At 39.9% G+C, this 14,516-nt stretch overlaps 4 protein-coding genes across 8 annotated transcripts in view; all 4 read left to right on the top strand.

Annotated features, from left to right (window-relative positions):
* The window catches only part of LOC146449498 (uncharacterized), a 119,789-nt gene that overhangs the window by 25,023 nt on the left and 80,250 nt on the right, over window positions 1-14,516 (top strand). The window lies entirely within an intron of this gene.
* Window positions 1-14,516, top strand: part of LOC146449499 (uncharacterized) — a 103,016-nt gene that overhangs the window by 45,389 nt on the left and 43,111 nt on the right. Inside the window, exon 6 of one of the 3 annotated variants that reach the window (XR_014860689.1) lies at window positions 11,379-11,494. The exons of the other annotated variants lie outside the window; for them this stretch is intronic. The gene's annotated coding sequence lies outside the window, so the exon portion shown is untranslated. Of the gene's footprint in view, window positions 1-11,378; window positions 11,495-14,516 lie in introns of those variants that run through there. 3 annotated transcript variants of the gene reach the window in all.
* On the top strand, window positions 1,739-5,331 carry LOC146449500 (uncharacterized). The gene is made up of 2 exons (XM_085101845.1): window positions 1,739-2,112; window positions 3,563-5,331. Exon 2 carries the CDS (start codon window positions 3,585-3,587, stop codon window positions 4,935-4,937), a length of 1,353 nt encoding a protein of 450 aa, XP_084957971.1. The 5' UTR covers window positions 1,739-2,112; window positions 3,563-3,584; the 3' UTR covers window positions 4,938-5,331.
* LOC146449497 (uncharacterized) overlaps window positions 14,193-14,516 on the top strand; it is a 124,477-nt gene continuing 124,153 nt past the window's right edge. The window contains exon 1 of the mRNA XM_085101832.1: window positions 14,193-14,394. The gene's annotated coding sequence lies outside the window, so the exon portion shown is untranslated. The remainder of the gene's footprint in view (window positions 14,395-14,516) is intronic.

Here is a 14,516-nt window from a genome sequence, read left to right as displayed (position 1 = left end):
GATGTTTTTGGTACGGACTACACACAGTAGTCATGGTGTTCCTTTGTACCTACGTAAGGCGTTTGACTCTGTTGAACACGATATTTTACTTAGTAAGCTGGAGTCGTATGGACATGAGAACACTGAAATAGATTGCAGTTTCGAAATCATCTCACTGATCGTAGACAACTCGTGAACTTTCATTAGTAAAGAGATCTCTAATTCATGTCCTATTACTTAGGGAGTACCTCTAGGGTCAATACTTGGCCCTTTACTTTTTGTTTATCAACGATCTCCCGTTAGTTCTAGAGCGATGTCGGGATTCTTATACATGTATGCCGATGATACAGTTGTGTATTTTACCGTGAGCAATGCTCAGGAAATTAGTAATATTCTTACTGACGAACTGGTCACAGTTTATTAGACACTGGTTAGACAATAGCCTTTCCATTCACCAGGGTAAAACAGAATGTGTTTTATTCGGCACCGGTCCTAGGCTGGAAGCCTAATTTCTCTGTTGATGGTAAAAATCTCACACGGGTTGCTGAATATAAGTACCTTGGTGTTATTCTCCCCTTACATGCATGGAATGCTCACAACATAACATATGTGCTGGGTAAAGCCTGGAAGAGAATTGGTATGCTTGGACGTTCTAGGCCGGTGTAATCAGTTATAATTTTTTTTCTCCCTATTATTATTATTGCGATACCGTGTGGAACTGTTTTGGGGGCGTGAATGCTGACAGGATAGAGAAGTTACAGAGGCGTGCGGCACGCATAATCATCCTGAATCATGCGATCTCACAGCAGCGATGAAGCGCTTGGCTATCAGTGATACTCTAGAGTGTAGGTCTACGAAAGAGGAATGTAATAGAGATATTTTAAGTAGAAGGACAAGGAAAAGTAACCACCTCAGACTGCCATCTATAAAATTGGATTGTACAAAAAAGGCATTTCATTATCATGGATGTATAGTTTAAAACTGTAATTTATAGTGTTTTAGAGCAATTTTGTTTCTTGCTGTGTAATATTATTTTACCTTAACTTATTCTATTGATTTTGTCATTATTGTTTTTACTTAATTGGAAGGGCCTCTAGTGATATCAGTTTTTTCACTGAAATGAAATGAGCGCGCGCGTTTGGCAACTATTGCACGAATATCACTGTATCACCGCATATTCGTACTCGTTTCGCGAGTTATTCCAACTGAGTACTATAAAGTGGAGTTGAATAATAGTAAGAAATATTTGCTCGATGCATTTACTCTTAATTGAAGACAAAAATTGATTGCTTTTTAAAGAAAGTTTTTTTCCTCGCACTTGAACTTAAATATTGAATGAAAATCAAGCACCCAAGGTTCAACTTACATCATCCCACCGGCTTTTGAACGATGAAGACCTTGGCTGAGTTTCTCGAAGCATGGTTAGCGCTAACCATTGGTTAAGAGGTATTAAAACCTATAGGTTGTTATGGTATTTAACCCGGGTTAGCGCTAACCATGCTTCAAGCAACTGGGCCCTTATCCCTATTAGAATTTTAAGCTGAATCCATTCAAAAACGCTATTATCGTCTTTGAAATGAAGTTGTATTGACTAAACTGAGTCAAGAGACTATGAGGTACCTCATAGTCTCTTGACTAAGCCCTATGGATACCAACATTGCAACTGAAGGAATGGGCAAACCTGTTCAACATTTGTTTAACAGTAACCCAATATTTATTGGCATATTAACTTTGATCGCTTTTTATTGTCTCTTGGACAGCCGCTTTGATTTGACAATCGTTTCTGGTCTGTTTTGATTTAGGACATTTCGTGACTGAATTAATTTGTTGGCGTGATTGGCAATTTTCATGAGTACATTTTTTCGCGTGACTTTTGGTATGTGTACCCAGAAGCCTTTGTTCGGTTTAATTTTGGTTGAAGCTGTGCTCCGTGTTTGCGGCGGAAACTGTTGTCAGTCTTGCAACAATCGGCACGAAATTTGAGGGACGTTGAACCGGCTCACTCTTGCTTTCACGTAGATTAGGATTCAATCTATCGAATTCTCGAACTATCTTGGTTTTACTATCAGTCGGATGATAGTAAAATAGCTTGCAGACAACTTCCGCTTTTGTCGTCGAGGTGAACGATTCATGGTAAGTATGTGTATTTATTTTATTTTCTTGAGTGTTTCTTTTCCCTTGTTTGAATATTCTTTATGTAAAAGGATCGGGATCATTCCACAGTCCATACGTTTCAGTTTACAACGCTTTAAAAGCAGTGTGATGTTGCTAAGACTTATTGACCGAATCTAACCACAGTTGTAGGTCTACATTAGCTACATGCGTATGGAAATTTAACTGTTACATAGTACGTAACTTTTACTATAACGTCGTTTTCTCGGTCCGTACTTTAACTTATATACCGAGTTTTTTCCTGTTGATTTCGCGCTTGGGCCGTAAATCATCGGGAAAAAACGAGGATCTGAACCGGGAAGACGAGGTTAGTAAGATATTTATTATATCTCTGCAGTTAATCCGGCGCGTAGGAAAGGGAACAACTTTCAAATTAAGCGGGCCGTACAGTAAAATACCCGCAAAATTGACTAATCACACCGTGCTTACTAACTGAGAGATGTAATAAAACATGATATCATCAATTTTCTTCTTCGATCATTGCAAATGGTTTGTGTATTTCTAGGCGGCGCTATTATAATCACCAGTGGTTCAAAAATACGAGTTCGCATTCAAGCAACAGTATTTCATTCAGATCACGGTCGTGTTTCAGTGACCCTTGTTGTCGTTTACTGGGGTGTTCATCAGCAAATCACTGAAATCAGATAGACTTAACGTAATTTAGACTAATCGGTTGTTTCTGAGCCTGTTTCAATTCAGCCCTTCCAAAAGTTCACATCAATAAATCTTTTCGGAAGTCCAAACTTTCCGTTTAGAACCATGGCTTCATGAAACGGTAGCTGCACTCTCCAGACAGATGTAATCTTCCTTTCAGCCAAATTGATTCACAAGATTGCAGGGATGCCAGAATGACAATAAAGAAAGTTGAAATTTTGGTAGGACTTGTAGAAAGGGGAACACGAATTTCACTTACAACAATGACAGTAGAGAGGTTCACATGATAGACGCAGTAAAAAGCTTTTGAAGTACATGTGTTTTGGTGTGTGATTCTGAGTCGTATTGGAAGTTATTTGCATACGAGAAGAGACAGTTTTATTTAAATACCAATAATAAGCCCTTTCAAGCAAAAATCGCCGCTATTTTCAACTGGGGCAAACATGGCACAAATTACAATGTTTGTATGAGAGTTCGGCAATAGAGCGATCTGATTGGATTATTTCCGTATGAATCAATTTGTGAAACAGTCAAACGCTGTAAATTGAAGATATCTGGCAAAAGATTTTACTGATGAGACTTGACGGCCACTGGATGCAACGTGAACCGTTCTCCAAATATTTGTCTGTAGAGCCTAGTGAAGTATTGAGAAACAAAGTGCGGATTTCAAAAGTCCATTACTAAAATATTTTGTAAGAGTATCAAAGAGTATCACTGCACATCACATGCACTCATTTGCATCCTTGTTTTTCTGCAGGGTATTTTGGAACGCTAAAACTATGTCGATTAGTAGACCGTTGCGCATTACACTGCTGGCAAGCGAATGGAAATCGTCGAAAGGTGGTCTGTCAACTCTAAACAGAGAGCTGGCCATACAACTGGCCAAACACCCCACTGTGTCAGTCACCTACTTTGTTCCAAAATGTTCTGACGAAGATAAGAGGGCAGCTTGCTATCACAATGTAACGATCCTAGAGGCCAAGAAACTGCCTGGTTATGCACCAATTGATTGTCTGGCGTACCTACCAAAAGATCTCATTATCGATTTTATCATCGGGCATGGTGTGATACTTGGAAAGCAAGCGCAGATAATAAAGCTCTATCACAATTGCAAATGGATGCAAGTTGTACATACTGTACCTGAACAAATGGCAGTGCATAAAATGTACTCTGGTGCCATCTCTAAAGGTGAAGAAAAACAATTAACTGAAATAGCACTCTGTGAAGAGGCTGATGTCGTTGTAGGAGTTGGACCTAAATTAAAGGAGCAGTATTCCGCATATCTCAGCTGGTGTGGCACAGATGTTTTCGATCTTACACCAGGCATCTTCTCTGAATTCTCTAATTTGAGGCGATCCGCTCGAGATGACAGTTCTAAACCGTTTCGCGTTCTGCTCTTTGGGCGCGGTGACTCTGAAGATTTCGCGCTAAAAGGATTGGACATTGCTGCACAAGCAGTCGCTAAACTAAATGACAAAAGCTACGTTCTCTATTTTGTTGGTGCATATGAGCCAGATGAAGTGGCGGAAAAGTTTCAAAATCTTGGTTTAAGCCCAGACCAGCTATTTGTTAGACGTTTTGTGGATCATCGTGAAGATTTAGCCAGAATACTCTGTGCGATGGATCTTTGTATCGCACCGTCAAGAACTGAAGGCTTCGGCCTAACAGCCCTAGAAGCACTATCTGCCGGTCTACCATTCCTTGTCAGTAAAAACAGTGGATTTGGAGAAGCCCTACAGAAAATCAGACCACTTGAGTCATCTCTTATTATAGATTCAGAAGATCCTGACCAGTGGGCAGAGGGCATCAGACGTGTTCGACAGAAGGGCAGCGAAAGAGCAATTCAGGAGTGTCGAGAACTACGGACTCGCTATGCGGAGAAGTACAGCTGGGAGAATCAGTGTAAGAATCTCGTGCAGATGATGCTGAATTTAATCCACGGTGGGTGCTTAACGGACCTTTGTTATTATTCCACTTCGGTAAGGCCGCCTAAAGATGTGTTTTGCAGTCTTTTTAATATGTCATATCTAAGTCATGATACTTTTTCTGATCTTTCAGTTTTAATTAAACCAGTTCCGGCGTTGTCAAGTTGTCATTTATATAGAAATGTTGATAGCAGTTATGGTGGTTAAAATGATAAATCTAGAATCAGTGATGAAGTCTTGTTGTATATAAAACGATCCATGTATGCATCCACTATTTTCAATTCGCGCATTGACTTTTGTTCTTTCTCGGAAACCCGGGTCTTATTGTTATCAAGAGGGATGTCAGTTTTATCTGTTTATTCGATTTACTTCTTTATTTGTTTGAATCAGTCAATCAATCAATCAATCAATCAATCAATCAATCAATTAATTACTTTCGTTACCCAGTCCTTTTAGTTTGTGGTGGAAGTTTTGTAAAGGCATAAATGAATGCACAAGTAAACGGAATCAGATCAGTCACCAACGTATTGAAGCTCCCTTACGTCGTCGTGCTGTGCGTGCCCATGTGAACACCAGTTACTTTGTTAACAGATTTTTTTAAAGATTTTTTAAATTACCAACAATGAAGCATGCAAACGCAATTTACAGAAATATTTAAAATAAAAATTAGCGATAAAAAAGGGGCATGGCGTTTGGACGACTGCATGTCGTCATTATCAAATGTAAATATTCAGGGTTTGAATGAAATGTTAACTAACATCTTCTGTTATTAGAAGTTATGTAAGGAACATCAATTTATTCTTCAAAGATGTAGTCTTTGACGTTGTCTAATCTCATGCTAGTTTTTCTTGTTTGTACGAACCTGATCAGCCATCAAGTGATCCACTAAAACCGAAAGATGTTGGCCTTCAGCATTTCCAGGGAACCAAATCTCATGGAAGCAGTGCAACTAATGCAGATGCCAAGACGGAAATGAATTCCCTTGGCAACAAAACACAAACATACGAGGGGCGAAATACCCAAACCAGACGCGACAAAGGAAACCATTCTGTACATCATCGCCTTCAAACTGACGAAACACAGTTTCTTAGGACTGAGCAGCATGGCGAACAGCAGAAAATAGAGGAACATATCGATACGTCAGACGATTTCGTTTGTGTTATGCGCGAGGATATTCCAAGTAAGCCCACGCACTTTTGCTTTTGCGCATATGTTCTGCGCATCTCGGGATGGTCGGGTTTCTTAACAGCGATGCCTTCTATAACAAAGATATTTTTCGTGCTGTGTACGACTATGGGGAAAAGTAGATCTTAGCAAGGGTTGTTGGAATCCAAAAAGAAAATTTGGGGTAACCACGCATTTCTTAGAGGAAATTGCCATGCATTGTTTTGTAGTTTACAAACTATTTTGAAAACTATTTTCTAGCACGCGAGAACAGCAAAGAATTAGGTGAAACAAACCATATATTGAGGTAGCTTTACTGAAACATCATTTTATGATCCATAACTGTTATCAGGCTGTTTGTATCTATTTTTGTATCCCTTAATGTTCCCATATCTCCAGCTTTCCCAGAAGGTTCAAGAACCAAGCCGAAACTGAAGAGTGGGACTGTTGCAGCTGTTGCAGCTGTTGTGCTGTCGACAGTTATGCGGTATGGCGTCATCTCTTACGAATCTGAAGACGTAGAGATCTGGGAGGATGACAAGAAATGGAGGGTGCCTCCAAACGAGGCACGACGATTGAAGATACTTTGGATGTCAGTTCCTATCGCTCGTTTGAAACTTGTTACTGATCATGATGGCGTGGTTTTAATGACAGTGAAGGATGAAACCAGGAAGAAGCAGCAGGGTGAGTTGACTTTATTGACAAACAATGTTAGTTTCCACCGTTTACACGAATCCGTTGTATTCCCATGCAAATCCTTATCGTGGACGATAATCCTGCTGGTATACGTTGGATCAATTGTTGATCTGATCGGCTTAACAAATACAAATGATAAAAGAAGCAGAGACCGATACAACGTAGAATTACGGTTTAAAGGTTACTATATTTCGGCTGGCCAAACCAGCCTTCTTCAGGTACAATGAAGAAGGCTGGTTTGGCCAGCCGAAATATAGTAACCTTTAAACCGTAATTCTACGTTGTATCGGTCTCTGCTTCTTTTATCGTTAAAATAATGCAGTTTTTGCCAAAATTTTTGTTAAACGTTTAGGAAGCCAAAAGCGCATGGGAACAAGAGAGGATTCATCCTCTCTTGCATGGGAATTATTTGTCATCTCTGGTTATATCTCCATTGTTTAAAGATGACTGCCAATTCGAAGCCAAAGAACAACGTCAGGTCTGAAGTTAAAAACACGAAAGCTTAAGGGGGAATTCAACCTAAACGCCATTTTTCCGCCACTTGACATGGCTTTAATGGAAATATCTCGTTCACGTTTCAAGCAATCCAAAAACTCTACACTCATCCCGTGAACCTATGTTGTGGGGTGTTTTGTGAATTTTTGGGTGATTTTTTAGTTTTTTGGGAGGAGATAGTTTTTCTGGAAGGATTGGTAAAATTAAGAGAAATAAGAAATATTGAAGATTAAGTGAAGTTTTAAAATTAGAATTTGTAGTTAATAATTAATAGACGGACACCAAGTTAGTCCACTAGCAACCTGGGGAGCTCTTGCGTGGGTATCAACTGTCTGTTAGTGTTCCAAAAATCATTTTCTTTCCTCTATCCCATTTTAAGACCTCTTCAAATTTCATTCAAATTTAGGTGTATTCCCCCCTTTTGAGTGGACAACTTGATATAATGAACTAAGGTTTCAGTCAGGTCTTAACAATGAAGAATCGGTCGTTAGCGACCATCTACAGTTATCCAGTTTAAAGCACTTACACCTTGAAATAGGACTAGGAAGATTCTCTATTTTTCCACGTGAGCGAGCGCGAATACTGCCTCCCACGTAAAGAAACAAAGTGCGTCCTCGCGGGGAGCAATTTTCACGCGCGCGATTCTCGCTACATTCCGCGCATGGCGTCTCCTCGCGGGGAGCAATTTTCATGCGCGCGTGGCTCGCACGTGTTGCTATCCCTTAGGGAAATAAGAGGCTGACCGTAGTCTAATCTGCTAACTGCCTTATTTAACATTTAGAATCACTGATGTCTAGACTTATCTCCCGTAATTTTTTAATGAAATCGCGTTGAAGTTTTGTTTTTGTTTACCTTGGCTCAAGTCACTTCAGACCAGGATTTTAAAAAAATCGTTGTCTTGTAGAAAAAAATCCGTGCTTAGCTCTGTAATTCCGCCTTTCTGTTTCCTAGCTTCTGTGGATGTCTTTCTCCGCTTTTTACAAAAGGAGTATCAATGGAGCAGCGACAGCGTGAAGGAAGTTGTGAAGAAGCTGTCTGAGGATGACGTCACAAGTGTTAGGCTGCTGGCTATATGCTGGGGAGATGTGCAGGCTCACTTTACCTTTGGAATGAAAGAACAGGTCGAGAAGGAGCTTAGAAACCGGGGTATGATCGGTTGAGTAAGCCAAGGGGAGGGACGTGGGGCACAGGTTGTATGAGCATTTCAAGGCAAAGAACGCCAATTAAAAGCTGCAAATTTTGTCAGTTCCTGCCACTTTCTAAGGGCAGTGCCGGAAGCGTAGAGAAAAACTAATGTTCACCAAGTATTGGTTTAGGAATCCAAAAATATTATCCTGTGAACCTTGTGCTTGAAGTATTCGTATTGAAGATAGCTATAAGATGAAGTGAAGTAGCTGCCCGTGTCGCTTGGAGAAGAACGAATTAGCCTTCGTTTTTGAGCAGATTCATTTCTTGCAAACTAAGATAGTTAACAGTGTTTTCGAGGTATGGTCCTGGCTGACAATTCGTATAAAAAGCGGAAATATAAAGTACCCTGAATAACAGAGAATCCAAGGCACGTGATAATGAATCTAGGAGAAGAAACGCTTTCACATAACTTGCTTTTGTACGTGTTTCAAATAGAAAACTCTCAGCGTTTATATTTTGCCTTTGCGTAATTTCTCGCGGGGCTTAATTTTCGCAACCCAACTACGAATTGCGTGATAGCAAAATAATTTATCCGCCGCAAAATTAAATATGAGACTTTTAATAGCCTAACCTAGCATTTATAAGAATAATCATGCTTATTGTATTTAGTCTCAGTGTTCTTGGGCAGAATATAAGTGTTTAGGCCTTAGAGTAAGCATCATTTAGCCAGGGAGTTTAGATTTTACATTGTGTGCAAACCAGTTAAAAACGTAAAGCGGGATGATTAAAGTACTTCTTCCAATTGACACTTAACCTGCAATCAGGCTCCATTTTCATTTTACTAACATTTCCGCGGGAAATAAGGTCCACTACGAGTTTCCTGTGAATTGTTTACTACCCACTTCTTGCTTGAGTGACAGTTTTCTAATCAGCCAATCAAAATTACTAATGTTGCGCCAACGAGCGAGTTCTCACGTGACCAAGTTTTTGGGAAATAGTAGGCGCCATCTTGTCTTTTTTTTTTTTTTAATTTTTTGCTTTGCATCTTTTTAGTTGTTGGAGAAAATTGTTGGCTCTGACCTCTGAGTAAACGGTCAAAACAAACGTTTTGTTTATGAGTCTTGAGAAAGGTATTTGAAAAACCGCGACACGTTATATCTTTGAATGTGAATATATGAAACATATATTTTGAACTGAGGATAAAACATCAAATAGAAGAGAGATCCTCGCACTTAGTACGCAACTTAAGCAGATGCGAAAAGAAAGCCTGAAAAAAAATCAGGCTTGAACTGGATTCGAACCCATGACGTCTGCAATGCCGGCGCAGTGCTCTACTAATTGAGCTATCAAGCCAACTGGGAGCTGGTCATATTGTTGCGACCTGCGCTGTGTTTCCTGTTTGATGCATAATCCTGACATTCGAAACGCTGTTACTGCTCTTGAGAACTTCGGGCTCAGGGGCCGGTTGCATACAGTATCGTACGATAAGTGGGCCGTTTTCCACCACCATTCTCTGCGTTCCGAAGGATTTTTGTCGAGCACCAGTTTGGATCATCCGGTTAAAGGCGGTTTACTGAGGAAGTATAACACAAAGAATGGGCTACAAAATCGTAAGATGCTTCATGCAACCGGGCTCAGGAAAGGTCTATTCGTGCGCTATACAGTCATTGGTATAAATCCCTGCTGGAGACCATCTCCCTTGACCTGTGATTGGTTGTCTCTCCTATCGTCAGTTTCCATAGAAATGTGGTATACTGCGGTGGGTTGCTACCCCCATGAACATAGCCCTGTTAGTCGGAATGACCCGCTTCTGCCTCCCGCGGTGAGGACGACGAAGGGTTGGGCTCTGGGAGGCTGCTTTGTTGAGAGCGGTGTCGGAAAATAATAAACAGTCAACATCCTACTCGCGCTGCCAGTAAAAATACCATGATGTTCTGCCTCCAACCCGTTCCTCAAAGATGGTGTGATGTAAGAACAAGTTGAATATTGTTTATTATCATGAAGGCCGCAGCTTTAATTTTCATAAATGGCTGTAGAGTACTCTTAATGTCACCTCTTTAAAATGTATAAATCAATTCAAACCGCTTCAAATTATTTCAAAAGAGTAAAATTGCCAGCTGAATTGCCAGCTGGAGGTTTCTGAATTCACAAAAAACTTCGGTCCAAACGGTACCACACAGAAGTTGCCCAGCTAAAAGTTTTCAAGGACAAGCTAGCGTTTCCTCGGGTTTTGCTTATGGATCGCGACAACACCACCTTACTCAAACACCAAGACATCTCTTGACGCAGCTATTAGAAGGAAACACAACTTATGGTTTGCAGGATCCACTGCCACATCGATCAGGTGTCATCGTGTATCATACGTCCAAAGGGGAACCAATTATGTTTAAAAGCAAAGTTTACTTTGGCAGAATACCTTACGACCCAGAGGATATTATCACACATTGGCCTGGGTTTAAAGTCCCAGATCACATTGCTCAAAGTCTTTTGACAGACTATCGTGACACCCCTGAGGCTGAGGTTTTAAGGTTTAAGGTTTTTTATTATTGTGCACTATTTCAATGGCTCACAACAAACGGTAAAGTATTTCGATGGTCCGTTAAACCAAGGGGAAAAGAAAGAAACAAGAGAAAACAGAAAGAACGTCTCTTGTTCAAAAGTCGTGTATGTGACGGGTTCATATCGTACGATCGAAATGATGTCAATTATTGTTCAGATCTAGAGTGGAGAATGCCTCCATACATTGCTGATAGTTTGAAACGGGATAAATCTAGCGGCACGCTTTCTGTTTTTTCTGACGAGGAAAAGAACGTGTTTTACAAAGTAGAGCATGGAATAAAAGATACAGCAACTGAAGTTAAAGGAAAGACAGATTATTCTTTTGGGAATCCTTTCAAATGGTTTTAGAAATACATAATAGTTGAAAAAAGAGTAATTATTTCAAAACAAAGAAATAAATAAACTACTGCAAAAGTAGAATAGGGCTTCTGTAGTTAGAGATTCATCGTTCGATTTTCAGCTTTTCAATGTTTATGATTTATGAGCTTACCTAGGTGAGGTTTCTGGTTGTGATGTTACAGACGGAAGCCCGTTTATCTCGAACAGAAACAACTTTCCCTTAAATGCCGTATACAGAAAAAAATACTGACCGTTATCATTTCAAAGGTTTATTTTTGTTTAAAGAGGAATTCAGTTTTGCCTCTAGCTGTATCCAGATTCTTAAGTAGATGTTGGCTGACATCCGTCGTAGGTTTCATGCTTTTATTAAGAAACACACAGTCAGTCCTTTCCGTTTTGAATCTAAGTATAACAAACCGGACTAAATTGTGGGACGCAGTTTATCGTAATGATTCTATTTGGCGCTCTCTTTCCAATAGATGTCTCCATTTATATGTGCGTGCCCCATTAGGGCTCTTTGTACAAATAAGTGCCCACTTGTGTCAGTGCCCTTATAGGCTTTGTGTGGACGCTTAATAAAATGAGAAAATTTTTGTATATGTTTGTGCTCATACTACTGTGCGTCACGAAGTAACTTATTATGAGGCTTAGTTTTGCAGGAGAAATTGCATTGAAACTGAACGTACGCCCAGTTGACATCATACTGAATGTGTGTCAGACAGGTTCCTTCCCCCACTGGTCAGTCAGAAATGAGTTTGGTTTATAGACCTGTTTTGCAATAAATTCACAGTTGTAGTTGTATTGGCAAGTCTCATCTTGTCTTACAGATAACTCGTTCGATTTTTCTTAATTATTGGTCACGATTAAATACACAACAAAAAGTGCATAGAAGAACTGAAGGTGAAGTTGTACAAAGCATACAGTGCAATACAAAAAGAAGGACCTGTTGCATTATCCATTTATCCATGATAAATAAGAAAGGCTACGTTACAGCATTTATATTTGTTTCTGCATTCTTCGTCGAGTGGAACATTTAGTTGAATTGAGGAAAATTCCGATTATCAGGAACTAAAGTAATGAAATGAAAAAAGCAAACTGAAAACTTGTGTCAAATAACTATGTGCGAAAAGCAGATCTTAGCAAGGGCTATTGGAATCAGAAAAGGAAATTGGGGGTAACCACGCATTTTTTAGAGATAACTAAGCAACAATTATTTTAAAAAGCAGCAAAATACAAAGCAATGTATGGCGCTTTTTTTCCAAATTGAAGCTTTATTATCTCTGAAAAATGCGTGGTTACCCCCAATTTTCTTTTTGGATACCAAAATCACTTGCCAAGTTCTGCTTTCTCCGCATAGTTTTGAAGCGCGCAAAAATATCCCTGTAATAGTAGGCACAACCCATAGAAAACCCGAGTATCTCCAGATCCGCAGACCGTATGCGCAGTAACAATAGTAGGCGCCGTCCCTAACTTTTAGAAAATGACGAACTATCCCGGAACCAAATTGGTAGGATTGGAGTACAAGTTAAGAGAGAAAATGAAAAATTCACTGTCGTGCGTTCACGTTCTCCACAAATTAAATCTTGAAGGTGGTCATTTCACGTTGTTGTTTTGCAGAGGACGACAAACAAATGTACCAAAATGTAAAACGCACGTGCAGAGCGATTGTATTTGCTAATTAAACCTATTGTTTTGCAGCGTTGTCGTTGCCGTCGTCTTTGCTTAAGCTCCCTAATTATGGTTTCAAAACCCTTGTGGATGCATGTGAAATTGTAGATCGACTGTTGCCATCTTTGCAAACTCCTGAAAATGTTATGCATGGACCACTTGCGATCGATTTGAGCTCTTGCGACTTTATTCCGACGGAGCTTTAACATGTAAACAACTGCGACTGAAATATGAAAGTTCTCTTAACTTTTTCTAGAACCGAATAATGTGTCGAAAATTAAAAACCGGTCAAGACTTTAATTCTTTTACTCATGTTTGATGCAAAAACGAAGAAACAAAAGCTTCACGTAGTCCCCTGTGAAAAGTATAAAGTTCAAACTTAAAACAAGGCTTACCTTCGTCTTTCTCCTTCGAAGGTGTCACTACCAAATTGCTGGGTCACAAATTAGCCTTCAAAAAACCAAGTAAATAACCGGTTGAAAATAGAGAGCCTTTCATTTCATTACAACATGATGATTTCAACGGTGAAGCCTATCGCTCATTTCCCAGTAAAATAAACTTATGCTTACCTTCAAATTGCTCGTTGAAAAGGCGCTTTCTAGAGGATAAACCGGTATACGTACCGTATGGTCCATTTGTTTCCTTTTCAAAAATAATATGAATTAACTACTCTGATACACTCGAAAGAGATCTATCGACCGAAGCATTTGCATCGAAAATGAGTTCGAACTTACCACTTCTATCGATTTTTCCGGCGCCATGCGAACCGCCCAACGTGAAATTTCGCGCCACGAAAATGTCTCAATTTTTAATTTTTGTCCAGGCCTCGCTTTTTCGCTCGGACCACGTGACTCGAAACGGATTGACCGAGATGAAAAACAGACAGAGGCCTAGGAACTAGGTAATAATAAGTCCATGTTAGGAAATACAAACACACGGACACTGAAAAATTCAAAACTCAATGGTACGAATGGTCAAAACTGATCAGCCGGTTTGCCTTTAAGAAAACATGTAGAAGCGTTGTTGTCCTAAGTTTATTAACCGTATACATATCCTCGGACAGCCATGGACAGCTGTTTCGTCCAGTTCTCTATTAACTCCCCCTCTCCCACCCCCCTACACACACACACTCACACACTGGGAACGCACATCTTTAATATCCCACCCCCACCCCCCTCCTTGCTCCTTCTGTAGGCCTGCGCTCTTAATAGGTTTGTCAGATTGCGGAGAGAAATGTAGGATTACTGGTGTTTAGACCGAGAGTGGTCACTACTGGGGCTTAAACCTCGAACAAGTTACAGTTTGTCGCGTGTCGCTGTTTAGCCGCCATTTCGTGACAAGTTATTTCTTCGCGTGACTCACCAAGTTTTCTACCCAGAAGCCTTTGTTACTTAGTGTTTTGATCGAAGAATTAGAAGCGAACTTCTCGCTTGCAACACAAAACACAGTCCAATTTTGGTTTGTGAAACGGCTAAAAGTTTGACCTATACTCATTTTAGCAGACATATGGCGTAGGCTATATGCTATTCTCTAAAAGAAAACTGGCGAAAACAAGAAAGCGTTGTTGGTCGTTCGAAATTTCTCGGAATAACCTGCTTCCGCTTTTTATCAGAAGGTGAGTGGCAAACTTGAGGTTTCTGCTCCGTTTAGTATTTCTTTGGGATGTTTTATTAGCGCAATTTAACCATTATCTTCTTCAGCCTGAAATGTGAAGTACTTTCGACATAACAGGGTTAA

Source organism: Pavona decussata, unplaced genomic scaffold (assembly GCF_977016875.1).
Source record: "Pavona decussata unplaced genomic scaffold, jaPavDecu1.1 SCAFFOLD_602, whole genome shotgun sequence".
Taxonomy (NCBI): Eukaryota; Metazoa; Cnidaria; class Anthozoa; order Scleractinia; family Agariciidae; genus Pavona; species Pavona decussata.
This window is presented reverse-complemented; position numbering and strand designations above follow the sequence as displayed.

Bases quoted from the DNA above. Each gene is read 5' to 3' on its own strand.
- LOC146449500 (XM_085101845.1), top strand. From the start codon at position 3,585: ATGTCGATTAGTAGACCGTTGCGCATTACACTGCTGGCAAGCGAATGG.